Source organism: Narcine bancroftii, chromosome 8 (assembly GCF_036971445.1).
Source record: "Narcine bancroftii isolate sNarBan1 chromosome 8, sNarBan1.hap1, whole genome shotgun sequence".
NCBI classification, from domain to species: domain Eukaryota; kingdom Metazoa; phylum Chordata; class Chondrichthyes; order Torpediniformes; family Narcinidae; genus Narcine; species Narcine bancroftii.
The window spans coordinates 102,034,576-102,050,171 of NC_091476.1; the positions used below are offsets into that span (position 1 = coordinate 102,034,576).

General features: G+C 40.9%; 1 protein-coding gene across 1 annotated transcript in view; it reads left to right on the forward strand.

Annotated features, from left to right (window-relative positions):
• grik4 (glutamate receptor, ionotropic, kainate 4) overlaps window positions 1–15,596 on the forward strand; it is a 118,423-nt gene that overhangs the window by 57,974 nt on the left and 44,853 nt on the right. The window contains exons 6-9 of the mRNA XM_069894594.1: window positions 2,970–3,148; window positions 6,247–6,300; window positions 9,233–9,394; window positions 12,224–12,376. Of these exons, the coding sequence (XP_069750695.1) occupies window positions 2,970–3,148; window positions 6,247–6,300; window positions 9,233–9,394; window positions 12,224–12,376 (548 nt within the window). The remainder of the gene's footprint in view (window positions 1–2,969; window positions 3,149–6,246; window positions 6,301–9,232; window positions 9,395–12,223; window positions 12,377–15,596) is intronic.

Here is a 15,596-nt window from a genome sequence, read left to right on the forward strand (position 1 = left end):
TTAATAAATCGCATTCTAACGAGGTTTCAGTGTATTACTGAAGGCCTGAGCCCTTCTTCAAAATATAAGCAAAGAACAGGATGCCAACAGAATAAAGATGTCTTCATTCTGACGCCTTTCTGTTCTTTGCTTACACCTTGATGTCGCTAATATATCTTTACCTCCTATGGAACATGCGAAATGAGCTGAGTTCCTCCAGCGTCTCCGTGTGTTTTTATTCCTAATTTCTTAATTAAGTTCTTTCCTGCTTCCTTCATCTTTATCAAGTGCCTTGTTTGACTTTAACTTCCTAACTCTTACATATGTTTGCGATACACAAACATGCTGAAGAAACTTAGCAGTGACTAATGTTTCAGGCCTGGCCCCTTCGTAAAGTACCCTTTACTTCCATTGAGTTTTCCCAGCATGTTTGTGCATTGCACTCTACCCCAGCATCTGCAGACTTTCTTATTTAGCTCCTTAAATATGTTTACTATTTTCTATAGATTAAACTTACAATATTTTTTCTCATTCAAGGATCCCGAACCTTACCATCTTTATCTTTCATCCTCATAGAAATATGCTGGTCTTGAACTCTAAACAGCTAGCCTTGAGAAAACTCCATGTGGATTTACCCTGAAACAGAAAATCAATTTCCTCTCTATTTCTAATTTCCTTTCCCCAGTTCCTGTCTAATATTATTGTATATTAGCCTTCCCTCAATTTAACATTTTCATCTGAAGACCAGTCATATCCTTAAACATAGTGATCTGAAAATGTATGGAATTATGGACACTCTTGTCAAAATGCGCTCCCACTGAAACTTTGATCACTTGGTCAGGCTCACCCCTAATATAAGGCCTGGTACAACCCCATCTAGAGTTGGGCTATCTTCCAATTGTACCAGTGAGATTCCAGTATCTTTTACTTTCTTTCCCCTTCAATATTCCTAAAGGAACTGCAGCTGTCACAATTTCCTTGTTCTTTCTATCTACTCCAACCACTTCCCTTATGATTAACTGGAAGAGGTGCAAAGCCTGCCAATTGTCCTTTGCCTTTGTCTACCTGCAGTTGTGTGAGCACTCAGTTGTGTATTTCAAACCTTATGTCTGTGTCATCAACACCAGTGATTTTCAAACTGCCCCCTAAACTCACATTCCACCTTGAACAATCCCTATACCATAAGTGCTCTTTGATTAGTAAGGGATTGCTTAAGATGGTGTGTGAGTGGGAAGAGTCACTGCTCTAGACCCAATTGTTACTGAAATATTTTGCTTGAGAAAAATTGTCATTGACCCATTTCCTTTGGAGTTATGAAACTGTGGACACAACGAGTCAATGAGGTACAATTAAAACTGGTTTTCAAACCTTTTTCTTTCCACTCGCATACCACCTTAAACAACCCTTTACTAATCACAGAACACTTACAGCATAGGGATTGCTTAAGGTGGAATATGAGTTTCAGGGCCATTTGAAAACCACTGATCTACATCCTGAATTGTCTTTCTCTTGCATGTTAACTTCAATTTCTGCTTTTCTTTCTCAGTCACTAATGGTGCATGACATCATGCTCATCTGTTGTGAATTATGTCTGCTTCTTCTGCCCTTTCCCCTCAGAGATCTACATTGTTGTGCTTGATGACAGTTAGTATCTCTTTGCCAGTGTTGAATTTCCTATCCTGTGCATCACTCTGACAGGTTCCCTCTAGAGGAAACATCGACAAATGAAATCTATGGCCTGAGGGCTCAGATCCAGTTTATCCAATATATAGAAAGTTGAATACTTGAATAGTAGATAGGTGTGCAGGCTGGTCACAAGAAAGTCATTCAATGATAACATTGGGAAGCTGAACTGGAAAGCTCATGAGGCACAATTGTATTGAGTGGAGATGTGAACCCTGAATAAAACTAGAGAAGGGAGCTGAATGTTGCAAGGATGAAAATGTCCCAATGTATGTGTGGGAATAGAAAGCAAGGAATACTTGCCTTGGGAGTGGGAGAGTGTGTTGAGTAAGAAAGAACAAAAGAGAAGTTTGATATGACATGGACAAATTCAAATTCAATCAGGATGGCTGGGAAGGGAAATTACCAAAATGATGCCACTAGCAAGAAAAAGAAGAACTGAAGATGAGATGGAGTAATATGATGTTGAGGATTATGAAAGAGCAGTTGGAAAAAGATGCATCTGACCAGATTCAATGAAGAACCAGGAACTGCAACAACAGCTCCATTTAGATGGTACAAGCTCTTTAGGAGGTGCTGGTGATACTGAGGAGTTGGGGTTGTGAATGTTCTCTATTTGTCATTAATGACCACTGGCTGCACAGTGTTAATGTCATTGATGTATTCTTATCATTAAATGAGTCAGGTCTGGGAAATGTGCCTGTGGGAGTAAAAAGTACAAATGAAATGCAGTAAAACCCCCGGTATTCAGCATCTATGGGGATTAGTAGATGCCAGATAAGTGGATTTTCCAATTGCTTAAGATTACGTGTTGCGTGATTGGCAAGCCGCCCCAATTTAAAACTTTCGTATTTTTACCTATTTATTTTCCACAATTTTTTTTTCTCCGTTGCTTGAGGTTGCCAGCTCCTTGAATTCTAGATGACAGGGATTTTACTGTATGTGGAAAGGAGATTCAAAGCAGCTAAAAATTAGGGGGATGCCTGTTTCATATCAGGAGCTACAATTGACAGCTACCAAAGTCACAAGGTTTCCCTTTGATATGCTCATTGTCTCAGCATTTAAATTCTCTCTGAAAATTTAAGTAACTATTCTCTATTAGAATTTTAGAACTGTTTTTCAATGGTCTTGGCCGAAGCCAACTCACTGTATGTTGTTGGAAACATTTATTTTTAATTGAAACCTTTCAGGTAAAATTTCCTGCCAAGAATCCTAGAAAGGTAATTCATACTGCTCTATTGCAGATGTGGCCTTGCAATCTAATTTATTCTAGATGTCATCTCCTTCCCTAATTTTTTTTACTGCAGGCCTTTTGAGTTTGGAAAAGTTATTGCGCCAGTTTCTTATTTCCAAGGACACCTTGTCGGTACGAATGTTGGATCAAAATCAGGATTCAACACCACTCCTGAAGGAAATTCGAGATGACAAAATTGCAACCATAATTATTGATGCCAGTATTTTAGTGTCACAATCAATCCTCCACAAGGTAGGTTTAACCTTAAGGTTGCTAAATTCCATTCAACCACCATTAAACAATTAGTGAAAGGTCTCCAGTGAAACCAGAGAAGCTGCTTAGTTGCTTCAAACGATTATTTTTGTCAGTTACTGACTCATTGTTGAAGCTGTAATGTGAGACAGCAGTTTTGTACACAATAATCAAAAGTGGCTCTTTCATATTTAAATTGGTGAGGCTTTGTAAGAATTCCTGAGTGTGAGAAAGGTTATAACTGCATTTTTCACTTTAAATTTGATACAACAGTCATCAGTTTTGATGAGAACATTTTATATAAATCCTCTGCTGAAGAGATAGCCATTTAATACTTAGATCCATCTTGCACATGAGAAACTGCATAGAAGCCACTGGACACATTCAATGTCACACTGTTCTTTCTGTTGTGGACCTGTCCTGAGAAATGTGCAGCCCTTGCAAGGTGAACCTTGCCTTTACTTGTATGTTTTTGCAAGCAATATCCCAGCCTTTCAATGTGTTAGACCAGCCATTCTCAACCTTTTTTTTTTGGCTATGGCTCCCTTAGGACTCTGGTCAAAGTTTATGGGCCCCCTTACCTGTGAATCAGTCAAGTTTAGTTGGTTTCTTCCATACTTCTTTCCTACTGGAGACATTAAAAAAAAATTCAAAAAATGTTATGATTTCAGTCTATCCACCTCCCCCACCCCCCACCCCCAAATATTCTGTGATCCCCTTTGGTGTGGAGGAGAGGTGAAACAACGTATGGCACCCATTGAGCCAAAGGTATCACACAGTGCCAGTGTGGTCTGCTGCACACCACCCAATTAAAAGGCCTTTCAGAATTGCAGGATCTATTGATGAGCTCAAGGGATTTTTTTTGAAATGTGCATTATAGTTTAATATAAAATTTTAATTTTCTACCAACTAATTTCAATCCACATGTCAAACAAAGCTGCAAAGACATTCAATAGAGTTTACAAAAAATCAGCTGTCTAATTGGCCCAACTGGTCCATGACAGAATTCAGATTCAACACCACCTCACTCCTTTGCAGCTTGTTGGATTAACCCATCTTCACCCACAGTGCCAATGTGAGACCTCACCTGATCATTCTATAATTCCAGTGCACAAATTCAGTAATGGTTCACCAGATGACTGTTGCAGGCACATCCTGTTGAAATGACGTGCAGATGAAGGATATACAGTATTTCTCCAATAATTATAATTTTTTATGATTTCTACCTAAGCAGGTCAAATCACTTCTTACCTCAGTGGCAGTGGACTTCTTTGTTCCTGAAATACTCTAACTACAAGAGAGGATGGGAATTAAAAACTCAAGGCAGACCCACATAGATAGTGAGAGGATTTGTCATAAATGTGATTAAATTTTAATGTGTTCACTCTGAGCCGAAAGAATGGGTATCAGCATTCTGTTGAAATGTGGCATCAGTGGGAGAGGGTTCCTGTAGCTAGAAGTGTGAGTGTTGCAAGTGAACAATGGAAATATTCTAATTGCATCACAGAAATGGCATTTGCCTCTAAACAAGTGAACGAAATCAGTTAACGAACATCTTGATGCAAACACAATTGTTGTTAATGGCTGACAAGATTTAACACACAAACACATTTCATGATCACATATTTGAGCTCATGATAGAAATTGTAATATAGAAATCTATTGCCCAAATTTGGAACATGTAAAATGTCATAAAGCTCCCTTGGATCAGATTATAGTTAGAAATTTTGTTTTATAAATAAATATTGTCCAGGAGATCAATAGACATTTGCTTGCCTCTCTTTTATTGTAAATGAGTCATGTTTCCAAGTCAGGATCACAACAATTTGTTATTCATCAGCATCATCTGCTTCCATGATATTCAAATGTATCATCATTGAATACCTTGTCTGTACAGGTACTCCTCGACTTGAGATATGCGACGCGTCCATCCACACATATGATTGGATATTTTAAAAATATATATAGGGAAAAAAAATTACGCAGTTTACGTTGTATTTGACAAACGATAACAGGAATACAGGGCATGTAAGAGCCAAAATGTCCGTATTTACTTTGTTAGTTGGCGTCCTGGGGTCCATCTTTGGGCCAACCAAACTCCAATACACAAATCTGTCATACATGCGCGAGTCTTCGGTTGTTGCATGCGTGTATTCGAATTTGATTGGCGCATACACGAAAGTTAAGTGTACAAATTCAATATCATCAGGGCACTTAACTCTCGTGATTTCCGAAGCAGATTCCATTATCCTGTCCCCCACGAGGCACAAGAACAGTGCCAGTAATCCTGGATCAAATCTGGTGCTGTCTGTAAGGAGTTTGAACATTCTCTCCTTGTTTGCATGGGTTTCCTCCCACCCTTCAAAACATACAGGGTTGTAGGTTAATTCGGATTTAATTTGGTAGCACGGGTTTAAATGGCCGGTTTTTGCTTCTACTATGTTGTAATTTTTTAAATTAATTAAAAAATAAAATAACACTTAGTGTTTTTATCATGTCCTACTCACAGTCTGCTTCTCTAACCACAAATGTTCCCCATCCCCAACGCATTAGACTGGAGTTTCACACATACTTTGTGGAACTTGTCCTACTTTCATTGCATTGTGCTGCAATGGGCAATATTGTTGGGAGTGCAGGATTATACTCCCTGACTGCTCATTTCCTAATAGTAATGAAAGATGAAGTGAAGATTTTGAAGTGAACACAAATCGTGCAGCAAGCTTTATACTTATGTAGTGCCTTGTGTGAGCTAAGGAAATCCTAAAATGCTTTAAATCCAGTGACGTACTTTTAATTTGTATTCACTTTTGCAGCGAGGAAAACAAAGTAGCACCTTGAACACAGCGAACAATCACTGTCAGCCTCAGCAGATCATTATAGTTAGAAATTTTGTTTTAGAAATAAATATTGTCCAGGACATCAATAGACATTTGCTTGCCTCTCTATTATTGTAAATGAGTCATGTTTCCAAGTCAGGATGCTGTTTGAGTTGGAGGTGAAAGTCCCTATCTTGTCATTCTCAAATTTATGGAACTAAATGAATTCTAAAATCTGTGTCCATGAATTCTGTAACTTAAACTTTTTAACTTGTTTTCCAGGCTGTGGAGTTAGGAATGACATCCGCCTACTATAACTACATCTTCACATCTCTGGTAAAGTCATGCTCCGTAACCAATCACTTGGATCAGCCATTTTCAACCTATTTTTGACGATGATCTCCTTAGAAGTCTGCTCAAAGTTTATGGGCCTCCTTCCCTGTGAAGCAGTCAAGTTTTTGTTTCTTCCATACTTCTACTGACTACATTAAAAAACATTTAAAAAAATGTATGCTTTTAGTCTGTGGCCTCCTTTATATGTCCTGTGATCCCCAGGGGTGGGCCTTATTGGCCCCTGTTGAGAATGGCTGGTTTAGATAATCTACCTAATAGAATCTCTTCATGCTTTAGTACAGAACTGTGTTTGCACACTGCTGGAGTTGTTGGATCAGCTCCAATTCCAGTTACTGCTTCAGCTCACAGCATTTTATAATGTTTTCAACACTGAATCAGCTGATGACCAATAATGTCAGGCAGTGTTGCCCTTGTAGTATTATATTCATTGTATAAAGGAGTGGCACTTCATTTGAACTACCTCCTTAAATGTAGAAGCTGAGCAAAAGTCCAGAAGGATAATCCCTTTACAAGATCTGCAGGGAGGTGCTAACAAAGAAGATGTTTTCATATGAAGAACAAAAAAAACTTCAAAGCTGACGCTCTTTCTTTATTCAACCTTTTCCATGTTCCACACCAGGAGTGGGTTGGTGGTTATTGGGGATAGGTTGACGGCAGGTGATGGCAGGAACAATTTCAGTGAGATTGTGAGATGGGGAAGGTGCACAAGAGGAAGAAATTCAGCAACATCTCCCAGTATCTGAAGACCACATATCTGATTATTAAAATTAGAAGCATCGCAACGGAGAAAGCATTGATAGTTCAGTTCTGCTAAGTAAAGCTCAAGATGAGATTGATGTTGATGCATTAGAAACAACTACTGGTAATTTAAGTTTATATCTTTCTTTGCTATTTCCCCAATCACTAAAGTAATAATACAGCTATTGATAATGCATGTAAATTTCAAACACTTCTGCAGGAGTATAGATTTTCCCTCAACAAGAAGAGAGATAATTGAATCAAGTAAAGAACAAAATATATTGAAGTGTTCTTTCAAAACTAAATCAGTTTATGAGATGAAAAAAATCAGAATCAGAATTTATTGTCATGAACGTAACAAAATTCATTGTTTTGCGGCTGCATCATATAGTGCAAACATTGCAATAAATTACATTTCAAAAATAAATAGTGCAAGAATGTAGGACAAATTGAGGTAGTGTCTCTTGTTCATTGTCCATTCAGAAATCTGATGGGAGAGGGGAAGAAGCTGACCTTGCTCCACTGGGTACTCATCTTCAGGCTCCTGTACCTCCTTCCTAATGGGAGCAGTGTGAAGAGAGCAAAGCCAAGGTGGTGAGGGTCCTTGAGGATAGAGGCTGATTTCTGAAAACACCACCCCTTGTAGATCTTCAGGCAGCATATTATGCAGAGTAAAGTATACAGAATTGGAAGGTACTACCATCAAAATCCTCCACCTGGAAAGGTTCATTAAATGTCTGTAGTGAGCTAGTAAACACTTCCCACCATGGCCTTTGAGGATTTGGTCATCTGTGGTCACGCACACGTCAGTGAAATATGCAGCTCTGTCTCCACACTGACATTTCAACCTGTTGGCTGTCACAGCTCGTCTTTGTGAGTCTGAGTGCTGAGATAGGGAAACTTTCTCGGAAGACTTAGCAGAACACGTTAATAATCCAATCCTACTTTATAATCATTTTCCCGAAGAAATCTTGTTGCATGGTATATGTGAACATTATACTACATTAAATTATTCCTGTTCATTCACTGTTGATGTGTAATGGTGTCATGTTGTGCGGAAGACCATATAGATGGCAGGAAATTGAAAATAAAACCACACTGGCTGAGTTTCCAGTTCTTCCAAATATATAGACCAACTATTCTCCTGCTCAGAGAATGAATGGTGCATTATAATAGCTGTGATTTTTTTAAATTTCCAATTGGAATCGTTGATTAACATTGTAGATAGAAGGTCTAATCAGGGAAATCATGATCTCCAATCAGAGATAAATTAGTAAATAATAGAATGAAATCTTGATTACAATATATTAAAGTCCCTTTTTTCAGCAAGATCAGATTTTAGTTTCTTCAGTCAGCATGGTGAGTGCCACATGATATGTAAAGTAATGAGAAGTAGTCAATTCATCTTTCTATCAGCAAGTGGAATACAGCCAGGATTTCTGATTCCAGAACCTGTCAAGAAGAATAAAATCTAGGTCTATGCTCTATCGCAATCAAAAATTAGAGATGGGGCAAATTCTTTCCTGATAACTGCTCAATAATTCCTTGATTATAGAGGTGTTTAAGATTATGAGAGGCATAGATGGGCTGGAGAGCCAGCAATTTTTCCCCAGGCCAGAAATGTCCAATACCACTGGGACATCCATTTAAAGAGAGCAGAGGAATGCATAGGGAAGATCTGAGATACATTTTTTTTATACAGAGGGTTGTGGGTGCATGGAATGCATTGCTGGTGGTGGTGACGGCTGATAGAACAGGGGTATTTAAAATATTTAGATAGACACATCAATGCAAGAAAATGGAGGATGATGGGTTGTAAGGGAAGGAAAGTTAGATTGCTCTGAAGTAGGTTTATATAGGCTAGCACAACATTTTGAGCCAAATGGCCTGTACTGTTCTATGTTGATTGAAGAGTGAAGTGTTGGAGAAAGCTGCAATTATCCAGGGTCCCTACTCCTAAATGTTTTGCAGCAATGCTTTTGCAAATGTAGGAGAAGCATCAGAAGAAGCAGGACTGGGATCCAAAGTTAATAGCTTGGAATGCAATGTTTCATGTAGAAAGAGTAGGTCCACGTGTTAAACTTTTCAAGATGGCATGATTCTTGATAAAAGAAAAAGTGGTACTGAAGGGGGGATTAGAAAATGAATCAATTTAATGTTCCTCTTTTTATTCCAGGAATTCCCTCTTCTGCATTTTGAGGGACTAAATGAAGATCATGTGAATATCCTGGGATTCTCCATCACTAACTCAAATCATCCATACTATAATGACTTTGTTTACAGTCTAAACAAATCCTGGCAGGAAAACTGTGCACATTCAACTTATCCTGGAGCAGCAGTGAGTACTGTCTTAATACAAATTAATCTAGATGACCATGCTAATTTGGAATTAATTGGCAGTAATGCATAAATCTGAAGTTTGTGTGCAATATCAATTCAGACTATGGATTTTTGTATTCTTTCAGTTTTAGTCAATAGTGTATGAACGAAAAGTTCCGAATTTTCTGTCAGAATGTTGATTGGTCGTATTAGGGAATATCTTAGTCATGGGCCTAGATACATACTGTAACAAGCTATTTACCATTTAATTACTTATTGCAATAGTGATACGGCTACCTTGTCTGATCTGTAAATACATTTCCTTTCATAGAGGAGCAAGATGTGGTCTTTCTCAACATCAGAACCATAAATTAACCAATGTGGAAACAACTCATTTGGCCCATCATGTCCACACCAACCAGCAGGCTCCCATCCTGCTCAATCCTGCCTTCCAACACTTGGCCCAAAGCCTTTTACACTATTCAGGACCCTTTTGAAATGCTGCAATGACTTTGCTTGCACTGCTCTCTCAGGCAATGTTCTCCAGGGTTTCTGTGGTGTGCTGTTAGCCAGAATCAGACACACACAAGGTAAAGACTGTACAACAGGCTTTAATCCACAAAGACTTCCACAGAGCCAGGCTAGCTGCAGCAACTCTTGGGTGAGGAGCCCGGCGCAGGCTTATATCCCAGAGGGTGATTGACACCCAACTGGGTGGGGCTTGATCCATTCAGGCCAGCTGATTGACAGCCGGCCAGGTGTTGTCCTGTCCCCTTACACTCCTGCAGATACAGAGGTTGCCCCCTGCAGTAGGCCGGTGGTGTACCACCACAGTTTCACCACTCTCTGAATGGGGAAGATCCTCTTGGCTTCCCTCTGAATTAGTGATCACTTGCCATAAAAAAGAAAAAAGAGTGGGAAGATAGAGGGCATTCTTTTTCCCTCTGGGAGTAACAACTGGAACTGCCTGCCTGGTTTAACAACTCCAACCTTCTTTTGTCCATGTACTTCCCTCTATGTTCTCACTCTCTAACTGCTCCCATTCCCTCACTGACCAGATAACCTTGCTGATAGTCCATCCCCATGGTCACTCCAGTTTTATTCATTCAGAGACAACCCCACCCCCACCCCCCTCCCCCCGCCCCTACCCACTTCCCTCTCCTTCACTGCGGCTTAACAAATTTCTTTTGTCTCCTTGGTTCTCAGGAAGGGTCTTTGAAGAGAAACATGAGCTCTGATTTTCTTTCATCTGTGGCAGCCTGACCTGTGAGGGTGTTTCCAAAATTCTATACTTTTAATTTAGATTTCCAATATCTTCAGTTTAATAAAGGGACAGATGGTGGAATGTAGAAGTGATTGGATATTTTTCTAACTGGAGAAAAACCTCCCAGAGGTCAATAATGTTGATTCTTTAAAACAGGAATCTAATTAGATTATTTCCTCTGCTCTTTCTTCTTTGCTGAAAAGAGGTACTGTATATCACAATATATCTTTGAGTAAGGAGTCAGCCTCTAGTTTCATAATCAGCCATTTTATTTTACAGAAATCTTTTTTTAAATCTCGTTGCGGTCCATCAAACAGGTATTTAGTACATCTAAGTAAATGTCATATTCAGTAGATATAAATAATTATCTATTAATGATCATAAAGAACCAGCATGGTTTCTGGAAATGTCTCAGTGGCTTCCGAAAGCTACAGTCAGCATTAACTCCCAACGGTTTTAAAATGATGCTTGGATCCTCAGGACTCCAGGCATTCTACATTCAATTCATGGGCGGACGGGGACTCTTTAGCCGCTCTCAGGTGCATTCTCCACCAAGAATGTGCCTGCAGAAGCGGAAGCGGACCTGTGGAATTGCCGTTCAAGTGGTAGTGCTAGAAGCGCAGCGCTGGCCACCTGAAAGGGACAGCTGCACAGGAGGCGCCTCGGAGCACACTCCAACTCCTGTCCCTTCGGGCTGTCATCTCCTTAGCAGCCACTTTCAGGCACCTGGCTGCATTCAGGTGCCTTGGGGGACCTGAGTGCTCCAGTAATTATCCCTCCCGGAGGAGGGTTACAAAGTGAGCCTCGCAGGCACCTCCTGTGCTTTCAGGTGGCCTCCTGACAGCTGCATAGGGGTATAATATGCGGGTTTACGTCGGGGTATTTTGGCCACCTGAAAGTGCCAAGTGATTAAGGGGGCAGAGGGGTTGATTTGTCTGAAATTTTACACAGATAAAACACAAGTACCAATTTCTAATAAAAGTCTTTATATCAGCTGACAATACACAGTTAGCACAAATAACACAGCAACTTAAAATAAATATTGTTTTCCCCAGTTTTGTCCAAATTTGGATGGGGGCAGTACACCTGAGTCGTACACCTTTGATTCGATTTTCCCTCCACATGCCCGTGGATCCTGGGAGATTACTGATCATGCTGGGTAGGAACGTACAATGTCCTCTGCCCACATTGCCCTTGATTGATGATTAGAAACTACTTTCTCCCTTTCCTTTTCCAACCTTTCCTTTTCACCCTTTTCACTTTTTCTCTCTCTTTCTCTCATATTCTTGTTGGCCAATTATGAATAATGGATGCAGCTCGAATTTTCTACCCTCAGCAGAATTTATCAAGATACTCTATGCAATAAGTGAGTGAAGATTTCATGAAGATCTAATCACTGCTTTAGGCTATTTAATTCTCAGTTAATGAAAACAAGATTGATGGTGCTTTGCAACATTTTTTATTATATTTTTGAAGGGATTACTTGCCAGTAATGTTTCTCGGCAGTCACATTGAATTTACAACTGAATTTTGATAAGCCCCTTCTTAATCTCTCCATCGTGATCTTCTGTCTCTCACACCTAGCTCTCCTCCGCACTCCTGTTTGATGCTGTGTTTGTCATTGTAACTGCCATCAATGAACTTAACCGCAGCCAGGAAATTGCTGTCAAATCCTTGTCCTGTGGCTCTGCTCAGATATGGCAACATGGAACCAGCCTGATGAACTACCTGAGGATGGTGAGAGTTTCATTTTCAGAGATCAAACTGCCTCGAAGTATGTAGATTATGTGTGGAGTTACTGATCTGTGAATGGAATATATATGATACAGTTGCTTCTTTTCTAAAGGTATTAAATGCTTGTGGTGGCTTCATGAATGGTATCTCAATGAAATATGTAAAGTATTCTTTTATATAATCTCTTGGGATTTTGGTGACTATTTTCCCTTTGGCGTGTCTTTCTATGTTTTTCTGCAGAGTCTTCATCAGTGATTTTCATGCATTTGTTCCATTAACTGAAGGAAGGTAATGGGATTAGTACAAGATTAGATTGGCACAATTGGCCTAGCAGTTAGCGCAACGCTGTTACAGCACCAGGAACCAGGGTTCAAATACTGCACTGTCTGTAAGAAATTTGTACATTCTTCCTGTGTCTGTGTGGGTTTCCTCCCACAGATCAAAAATGTTCCGGGGATGTAGGCCAATTGGGTGTAATTTGGCGACACGGGCTCGTGGGCCAAGAAGGCCTGTTACTGTGTTGTAGTTCAAATTTTTTAAAACTTTTTTTAAAATAGCGTAAATTAGTGCCTGAGGGTGGACCTACTTCTTGATGGGCTGAAGGGCTTATTTATGAGCTGCATGATAATATGAGAGCCAGGAATATATGTACAATTTGTGCTTGAGAATGAAAAGAATGAATCAGGGCCAGTGAGAAGATGTGTTAGAAATTTAGACTTGGGTAACATTAATTGTTCTGCCAATATGGCTATCATTTGGAAATTTATTTGAGACATGCTTCTGTGAATCAGGCTGAATGTCATACTTCTGAAGGCACTGAATAAAATCAAGCTAATGTCTGGTAGATTCGTATATGCCAAGCAGCATTTATAAGGTCAATCAGCATGCATTGTTAATTTAACAGCTCTAATGCTAGCTTTAAGCCTAGATCACCACCTGCTCCCTGAACACATTCACCAGCACGAAGGAGATCCTTTCATCGGCATAATTTGAATGCAAGGTGGGCTAATGTGGGGAAGTCAGTATTAATGCCGTCCAGTTGGAGGGTGCCCAGATGGAATACAAGGTGTTGTAGCGTGTTGTTACAAGATCAAACCAGCAACCACAAAGAAGGCATATCACACAGCGGTAAAGATGAACAATTACTTTATTAACAAAATTTCACCTTCAAACTTTAATTCAAAATCCCCCCCCCCTTTTATAACAATGCCCACTGGTTACTATGCGAATCTCTATAACAGTGTAAAACTAATAAATTTTCCAGCCTAAATATAACATGTGTAATCAAAGTCTAAGTTATATTTCCAACCAGCCCACAGAAAAATAAAAAGACACAAAACAAACACAAAACACACAAGACTCACAAAACTTTGATTACAATCAAAGTAAAGATCGTAAACAAAATTCAGTTTGTTTGGTAAACTGAAGCCAGAAGATCTTTCAGAGAGAGAGAGCACAAAATTTGAAGTGGTCTTCTTGTGTTGCTTGCAGAGAGAAAGAAGAATGGCCTGGTCCAGATCCTTCTGGCTGCCTTCAGAATCTTCATTCCTTTTAAAATGCCCAACATTCGAAGCAGTCTCCCAGACAATGACTCTGCTTGGGCCTCCTTCCACTCCACAGCCACACCCAGACGTGGCTTGTCTTCCCAGCCGTGGCTTGTCTTCCCAGCCGTGGCTTGTCTTCCAAGCCAAGAAATCTCTAGATCATCTTTTGCACATGCCCAGTCCGACTCCCTCTCTCTCTCACTCTCAGCAGTCCACCTTCACCTTGGCTCTCAAAGGCAAACTGCCACTTTTTAACATAAAATCACACAGCACATAGGTCAATACACAGCACAGAACTCTGTAACAGCGTCAAATGACTTGTTGACTCAAACCAAGGCTTTTATTAACAAAAGACTGGAGCATAGTACATCGAGGTCGACCAGTCCAGACTGACCTGGTTAGGAGCAGGCCTTTATGACCTGCCAGTAGGTGTGGCTACTGCTCTCAGCCAATCACTATCGCTATATGTAAATATATACCAATATATACAGTGGTGATAGGATCCCATGCTATCACATTCACCCCTTCTTTAAGAACTGACCCTGGGGTGAGTAAAAAGGAGTCGGGGGTATAGCATACAGAGGTTACAGGCTGTAGTGGTCGGGTGGCCTGATTGTCTGACGTAATCACTGTGGTTCCGGTATCGGGGTAGCTGAAGGAGTATCATTGCTGGGGTCCCTGAGTGTGGGTGCAGTTTCGCCTAGTCCACAGTCATCATTGTCCATATGCTGGTCCGGTCTACTGCCATCGTCATCCATGAGGTGCTGCTGGTCCCGTTGTCCCAGCATGTAGATCTGGCTTGGGCCAGGTCCCTTACCGAGAGCATGTCCTCCCGCTCGTCCAGGTACTCGATAAAAGCATAGTGCGGGTTCGCATGTAACAGCATTACCTGGTCGACTAGGGGGTCGTTTTTCAAGTACCAGACATGACATCTCAGCAGGACAGGTCCATGGATCGTCAGCCAAGCCAGTGTGGTCGTTCCCGATTCCGACTTCATGGGAACGAGAACATACCTTTGTGCGGGGTACCATTGGTGGCAGTGCATAACAAGGACCTGATGAAGTGTAGGGCATTTGGGAGGACGTCCTGCCAGCGAGTGGTGGGGAGTCCTTTAGACTGGAGGGAAAGCGTGATCACTTTCCAGATGGTGGCATTCTCCCTTTCGACCTGCCCGTTACCGCGCAGGTTGTAGCTAGTGGTCCTGCTCAAAGCCAGACCGTGCTCCAGAAGGAACTGCCTCAGCTCCACACTCATAAATGAGGACCCCCGGTCACTGTGGATGTAACCTGGGGTACCCAAAAATGGTGAAGATGCTGTGCAGTGTGTTTATGACCGAGGAGAGGTCATGTCCGGGCAGGGGATAGCAAACAGGAAGTGGGAGTACTCATCAATAACCATGAGTATGTAGGTGTTACGGATCATCGACGTTAGGGGCCCCTTCAAGTCCACACTGAGACATTCGAATGGCTGGGTGGCTTTAATGATGTGTGTCTTCTCAGGCCAGAAGAAATTGGGCTTGCACTCAGCGCATATTGGGCAGGCTCGAGTCATGGAGCAGATCTCCCTAACTGTATAGGGCAGGTTACAGGCCTTTACAAACTGTCACCCCCAGGTGACAGAGCTCCTCTTGGAGTCACTGCACCCTGTCCAGATGCATGCTGGCGCATGTCCCATGGGAG